Source organism: Piliocolobus tephrosceles, chromosome 19 (assembly GCF_002776525.5).
Source record: "Piliocolobus tephrosceles isolate RC106 chromosome 19, ASM277652v3, whole genome shotgun sequence".
In the NCBI taxonomy this organism is placed as follows: Eukaryota; Metazoa; Chordata; class Mammalia; order Primates; family Cercopithecidae; genus Piliocolobus; species Piliocolobus tephrosceles.
Window position 1 is genome coordinate 18,948,104 of NC_045452.1, and position 7,447 is coordinate 18,955,550.

The window sequence follows — 7,447 nt, forward strand, 5'->3', positions numbered from 1 at the left end:
AAAGAAAGAAAGAAAGAAAGAAAGAAAGAAAGAAAGAAAGAAAAGAAAAGAAAAGAAAAGAAAAGAAAAGAAAAGAAAAGAAAAGAAAAGAGAAAAGAAAAGAAGAAAAGAAAGGAAAGAAAAGAGAAAGAAAGAGTCCCTCTTGGAGAAGTCTTAGGGAGGGGCCAGAGGGGAACAGCGGGGGAAACTGGCACATCAGGCGGGGTGGGAGGCCATTACTGTGCTATTGGTTGAAAGATGAAAGCAGCCGGAGGTGTCACGGGGTGGGGAGAGGTGGAGCAGGAGGGAACAGAATACCCAACAGAAGGGGTGCCTGAGCTAAGGCTGAGGCTTGAGCCACTGGACATCATCAGGTACCCACACACACAGCGGCAGGATCAGGCATAGGGCAGCCGAGAGGCCAGGCAGGAGAACCTGGTGGCGCCTGGCACACACAGCTAAGGAGGCTGATGTCATCCTGTCCACCAGAATCCCAGGCTGGATTAGCCAGTTTACCAAAGACAGGATTTCAAACGAAAGTGAAAATTAAGTGCCCAATGATTCAGCCTCAATTAGGAGCACACATTCTTCCATGCAGAGCTGAACCCTGCCTGCCTCCCTGGTACGGGGCCAGTCATGACGGAGCAATAGGAATGGGCTCAGCTCTGTTCTAGAAACTGGCGCGATGGCAGGGAGCGAGGCAGATAAGGGCCCTGTCCTTAGGGAGCTTCCATCCAAGAGGAGGAGCGGCAGCAAAGGAGCAGCAAGATTAAGTTGGGGTGTGAGGGAGCCTGTGAAGACAGCCGAGCAGGGTGGTGGGATGGAAAGATGGAGAGGGCAGGGTGGAGGCGGGGAGCTGCTTTAGACAGGGGGTCAAGGAGGCGATGTCTAAGCCAGGAACTGAACGACAGAAAGCAGGGAGGGTTCTGGGTGTCATAAAGCGGAGTGAAGAGGTTGGGGGGAGGTTCAGATCATCAAGGCAGTCTATGTACTTGGACTGAAGTTTACTTAAGGGGTGTCATAAATGAGGCTGGGGAGAGGGGGGCTGTCGTTCACGGTTTGAATATCAAGATGAGTTTTAAGTGTGAAGGGAGCCACAGGAGAGATTTCGGCCAGGATAAGCTTCAGTCGTTTTGGGAGAGCTCTTTTTTGTTTTTTTGTTTTGTTTTGTTTTGTTTTTGAGATAGGGTCTCACTTTGTTGCCCAGGCTGGAGTGCAGTAGCACAATCATAGCTCGATGCAGCCACACCCTCCTGGGCTCAAGTGATCCTCCCACCTCAGCCTCCCAAGTAGCTGGGACTACAGGCACGCACCACCACGCCCAGCTAATTTTTGTATTTTTTGTAGGGATGGGGTTTCTGCTCCATGTTGCCCAGGCTGGTCTCAAACTCCTGAGCTCAAGCGATCTGCCTGCCTTGGCCTCCCAGAGTGCTGGGATTACACACATGAACCACCAGCCCAGCCTAACTTTCGGTTTTAAAAGCTTACCAGGGCTTCCGTCAAGCATGGTTCTAAGGAGGTGAGGTGCTAGCGGGAGCCCTTCTATGTCACAGGCACCGGAGGGCACCGTCTTCCTGCCATGTTTCTATATCCCCAACACCTAACATGAGGCCATCCACAGAGCAGCTCAGGCTCCCCATCTGCAAAATGGGGGATTTGACACAAAGATCTCATAGGGCCCTGCCGGCTCCAATACAGGGTCTATACAACAGAGCAGGCGGCAAAAGCCAATCATGGTGCAGCCCCGCAAGTCCTGGCAACTGATTGGTTGCTCAGGAAGGTGTCAGTTCCAAGGGTTCAGGTCCATCCTTTTGCTGCTAACTCCTCATGGCTGGCAGCAGCGGAGCCAGCTCTCAGGCTCATCTGATCTTGTATCTGCAGCATGGGCCTCCCCAAATCCCAGCAAACCTACCATCCCCAGCCCAGAAGCTCTCTCCACCTTAATCGGGTGCCAGAGATTTGGGGCTGCCTGTTTTTCCCAGCCTACCCTCTCTCCCTCTTCCCCATCCAATGTCAAGGGCCGAGGGTGACTATTTTACCCTCCCTTCAGAGGGGCACAGGCATTGGCAGTAGCAGGATCCTGCTCTGGGGTCTCGTCTGGGGCTGAGAAACTTTGTGCCTGAAGCCATAGGAGGGTGTGATGCAGGATCCACCATAGAACTTGTAAGACCCAGTGCAAAACGAAAGCACAGGGCCCATGTTCAAAAATGATTAAGAATTTCAAGATGCAGACATCAGATCATTAAACTAGGTGCAGAACCCTTCTGAGCATGAGGCCCTGTACAGTTGGAGCGGTGGCCACATGCACGGAGCTGGCCCTAGTGGGATACCTTCACCCAATCCTTCAGTGAGTCTTGGGAAGGTAGGTCTGGTCAGGTCCGTTTCTCCAGCTTCTGTGACGTTGTCCAGGACAACAAAGTCCACTAGGGGCCATCAGGAATCAGGGGCATCCAGGCTGCTGAGAGCACCTGGCGGTAACCTGGCCTCAGCAGACTCAGCCATCCATCTCAACGCACAGGGGAGGTGCCTGGGGAAGGAGCTTGGGACTCCCAAGCCTCTACCTCTTATAGAAAAGGAAATCAAGGCTCAGAGAGGGGAAGTGATTGGTCCAAGGTCCTTCAGTAAGTGGGTCCTTCAACCCAGCCAGGACGCACAAAGGCAGGACAAGTTCCCAAGCCGGCATCCAGAGACCCAGGGACACAGGCAGTGACAACACACTGCCGGTGACCATGGCCTTGAGCAGGAGGCGCCTCGCCTAATTATGCCACCCTGCTCAGGTTTGCAGCCAGCCCTCCCTCGGTACTTAGAGGCACTTGTTAAAAGTCTAATGGTTGATGGTGAGTGGGCAGGAATCCTCATTCTTGTTTTGTATATAAAGACAAGACCAGAGAGGGGCACTCACCAGCATCAGGACAGAGCTGGGGCAAAATCGGCTTTCTAGGCTCCCTGCTAGGGTTTCCCTGCCCTCTCCTGGCTGCCTGCCTTCCTCTAGCCTGGGCCACGGTATCTAAGGCAGCTGAGCAGAGTGTCCCGGGAAGAGACAGCAGCAGAGAGAGCCCAGCCCACCCAAGTCTGGGGTTGGGGGTTGAGTAGTGAGGAATCCTCTGGGGTGGGTTGGAAGCATCTCGGCTCCAGGCTCTCTTCTCCCTTCTGCCTGCCCTCCTCTTCCTAGGAGAGCCTGATCCCTGCTCCTGAAAGGGGATTTCATAAAGATCAAGAAACGAGGGCCTCAGAGAGACTCTGCATGGACCTTGGCTCTGAAGCTGGACAGGACCGTGTAAGCCGGGGAAGCAAGCCTCTTAGTGGCTGTGAGGCTCAGCTTCCCCATGGGTGTCCTGTGCATGCTAATAGCCACCTCCCAGGGGGATCAAATGAGATCACATGTGTGTGACATCTTGTGCAGGGACCAGCACGCAGCAGGTCTTTGCTAGATGGTGGCTATGACCGATCTTCCTATGGTCTTTCCCACAATGTTCAATTCAGGTCAACTCAAAACACATGTGTTATGTGTAAGGTAATGCGTGTGTTATACCGTGTAGAAGACACTGTGCTGAGACAATGGAAGACTGCAAAGAGCTGGTCGTGGCTCCCTGACCTCCACAGGCTCATGGTCGTGGGAGAGATCAGATAAAGTCAGTTTGTGGAGTGGAGACCCCTTCGTGGTAGATCAGAAAGGCTTCCTGGAGGAAGGGGCACTGGAGCTGGGCCTGGAGGGTTTGGACAGGTGGATGTGGGGAGAAAAGGCACTATGGGGAGCGGGAACAGCTTGAGCAAAGGCCCTGGGGTAGAAATGTGCAGGGAGCTTGTGGCGAACAGTAGGGTCCGGAGGAGGCAGAGTGTGAAGCAAAGTCATGGGTGATAAGGCCAGGCGGGAGGTTGAGTGAAGGCCACCAGGAGCCTTGAGTGCCATGCTAGGGAGTTGGGGAAATGCCCTAGGAGAGATGGGGGCCCCTGAGGGCTGGCCAGGGAGGCGCTGGTGCCAACACACTCCCTCCACGTCCAATGACAGCCCTGCCTCTGCATCCTGCAATAGAGTGCAGGGCCTTCCAGGCCAGCAGATGGCTCTGTTCTGCCCCCCAGCATGCCTTGTCCCCAGGTGTCCCTGCTCCTTGGGGTCAGGCCCTCTGGATCGCCTCCTCCAGCAGCCTGCTTCTGCAGAAGCTCCTCTCTCAGCCCCTGCTCTTGCCCAAGCCAGCCCTCTCCTCCAGGTCCCTTTGCTTGGAGGCCCAGCCTAAAGGCCACCACCTCCTCCCTTCTACCCCTTCCCCTGCACCCCACCCCGGGTTCTGGGAGCCCCCAGCACTTCTCAGCACCAGTGCTGCCTTCCCAGCTGGACCGTCAGGCAGCTCCACCAGGCTGGAGGCTGTGGCTCTGGCATCACCCCATTGGGTGCCCACACAGGGTCTGGCCCACAGGAAGTGCCTGAAAGGTGGGTCGACTTGGTGACGGTCTGTCCCCTGTCCCAGCACCCTGTGTATCCCCAGGAACTCACACGGTGGGGATGTACTCTCCGGGAAAGGCATTGGTGGTGTAGCTGATGAGAAGGCAGGTCTTGCCCACGGCCCTGAAAGACAGGAAGTGCAAGAGGGTGGCGGTCATGGAGGGGTCTGCCGAAGACATGGGAGGTTTCTGCCTGGTCCTCTGCAAAGACCTCAGCATCCACCCAGCCTAGCCCTCTGGGCCTCTGTCTCCCCATGTGAGACGCCCCATGTCTGTGTTCTCACACCCGAGAGCCTGCCAGTCACGTGGATGTTTGTTAAAGTGAAGAGACTCTGGTTCAGCCCCAGAGACTCTGATCCACAGGTGTGCGTAGAGCTGGCAATCCGCCTTTCACACAGGCTTCTCCAGGGGCCAGTGATGTGGGACAGAGGGTGCCCAGCAGAGGGTACTCAGGCAATGCTGAGGGGCCCCAGACGCCTGACCCAGGCTTCAAATCCAGCTGTACCACCTACCAGTGGTATGATCTTGGACAAGTCATTTAACCTGCCTCTGCCTCAGTTTCTTCATCTAGAAAATAGAGATGAGCCCATCCTCATAGACGTGTGCTGAGGAGTAAATCCAATGATGCCTATCAAAGCACCAAGCACAGGGCCTGACGCATGGCAGCAGCTGGTGGCTGCTAGGGAAGGCCTGACCCTGCTCTTCCCTCTCACCTCCCCATGGAACAGATCAGTTACCGGGTCAGGGTTTGAGTCAGAGTCGTCTGGGGTCAAATCCTGTGAGACTTTGGGCAAATTACTTAGCTTCCCTGAACTTTCATTTTCCCACCAGTAAAATGGACCTATTAGGTTTGGTGAAAGGATAGAGAAGGCTGGATTAACCCCAGAGCTGGTACATAGGAAGGAAGTGATAACGCATGCCTACTCCACCCTCAGCATGCAAGGCTGGGAGTGGGCGCAGGTAGCTCAGCCGAAGCCCAGAGGCCAAGGGGCAGCTCTGGGCCTTCCCCTGCCCTGTGTGGTTTTGTCACTTCCTGCTCAGAGGAGACAGCTCATCCTCTCCTCTCTACCACTGCCCTCCCCTGGGCCTGCCACCGAGGTAATTTTGAATGACTGGAACGTTAACCCTTGACTTCCGCCCACCCGTCCTCTGATCAGATACAAAGCAGAAGTGAACAGGGCTGGGCGGGCATGGGCAGATAAGGAGCCATGCATCAGAATCAGCTGAGGCTAGCGGACAAATGAGCCCGCTCCCACCTAGATGGGTCAGGGCCAAAGTCGGGACCACAGAGCCCAGGCCAGGAGAGCTGAGTCTCTCAAAGCTTTGGGCTGCCCCTCTGTAGACTGGGAGGGCTGAACAGGAGGCCCCTTTCAGCTAGAACATGCTCCAGGGTGGACCTGGAGGCTGCACCCTATGACGTGGCTGCTGGCAGGCATGACAGATTGACAAATTGGACCTGTCCTTTTATTTTGTGTTTTTTAAGGGACAGCATCTTGCTCTGTCACCCGTGCTGGCTGCAATGGCACAATTATAGCTCACTGCAGCCTCAAACTCCTGGGTTCAGGTGATTCTCCCACCTCAGCCTCCTCAGTAGCTGGGACTACAGGCGCATGCCACCACTCCTGGCTTAAAAAATTTTTTTTTTATAGACATGGGTTCTCACTATGATGCTTAGGCTGGTCTCAAGCTCCTGGCCTTGAGCAATCCTCCCATCTTGGCCTCTCAAAATGCTAGGACTACAGGCATGAGCCGCTGCACCTGGCCTGGACCTGTCATTTTACAGATGAGGAAACTGAGGCTCCCAGAAGACACAACAGCCTGAAGTCACTGGGATCTGACAACTGAGAAGAGTCTCAGCCTAGCCTGCCCCTCCCCTGCCGACCCCACAATCACCCTCCCATTCTTTAGCCTCCTCCTTCCCTCTCTGTCTCTCAATGTCCCCTTGCCACTTCTGCTCCTCGCCCACATCCCCCACACATCCTCCCCAACCTGGCAGGCTGAGGGGAGGGGAGAGAAAGTGGAAGGGGTGCTAGGAGGCACACACTACAAGCAAGACAGCCACTCAGCTTATCTCAGGCGACCCCACAGCATCTCTAGGCATAGGCCTCCTCCCAGATGGCTAAGCTGAGGTGCTGTGACTTGCCCAAGGCCACACAGCAGCACCAAGCCAGTGACGACAGCCCAGGTCAACCTGGGGATGAAGGCTGAATTTCAGGTTTCTCACTTCCCTCATGCATCTACAGAGTAAAGACTGAGGCTTGCCTCTGTGGGAGACCTGTCCCCAGCTTTAGGGGTGCAGGTGAGCAGCCCTCGGCACTCTCACCCATAGTCCTGCACCCTCCACCCAGATGGCTCCCCGGGTGGGGTGGGGCTGAAGAGGGTGAAGCTGTCCTCAGCCCACCCTGGGGTGCTCCCTGTGGGCCCTAGGAGAAGAAGGAAGCGACCCCTCCAAGCTGCCTCCCAGGGACAGCTAGTTCTGCAGGACCAGGAGCTTCCCCAGGGACACCAGGGCGGGAGGATCTCAGGGCATCCCAGTTGGGGGCTGTGAGGAAGTCCAGCCAGGTACCTACCCATCTCCCACCACCACACACTTGATGGCCTGCATCGTGTCCGGGGCCTGGAGAGTGTCGGTGGTGACAGCTCAGGGCCAGGCGCGTTTCTGCGGGCACAAGGGGTGTGGAGACTGGCGAGGCGCCCGCTGAGGAGCAGCAGTGGTGGGGCAGGAGGAAGCGGAAGGGGAACTTACTCAAGCTGCTGCCCCTACGGTCGGTCGTTTGCAGGGGGCGGAGCATGCGGTGTGGTAGAGCAGCTGGTGGGAGGGGATCTCAGGTGCTAGGCTGAGCCCTGGCCATCCCCACAGGCCCCCTGCATGGAGGCTCCAGCAGGAGACCTGGGGGCCCTCCGTGCTGGGAGGCTCACTTGCTGCCCATGAGGCAGGCCCAGAGGCCGTTCTGCAAGAACCAGAGGGTTCCAAGAATTCAGTGCACCTCAATTCTAAGCACAGCATTTAATGAGTGCCTGCTGTGTG

At 56.0% G+C, this 7,447-nt stretch overlaps 1 protein-coding gene across 1 annotated transcript in view; it reads right to left on the minus strand.

Annotated features, from left to right (window-relative positions):
- Positions 1-7,170, minus strand: part of RAC2 (Rac family small GTPase 2) — a 19,281-nt gene extending 12,111 nt beyond the window's left edge. The window contains exons 1-2 of the mRNA XM_023222065.1: positions 6,990-7,170; positions 4,472-4,543 (exon numbers count right to left, since the gene is read on the minus strand). Coding sequence (XP_023077833.1) covers positions 4,472-4,543; positions 6,990-7,024 — 107 coding nt within the window. The 5' untranslated portion in view covers positions 7,025-7,170. The remainder of the gene's footprint in view (positions 1-4,471; positions 4,544-6,989) is intronic.
- Between the last annotated feature and the right edge of the window lie 277 nt (positions 7,171-7,447).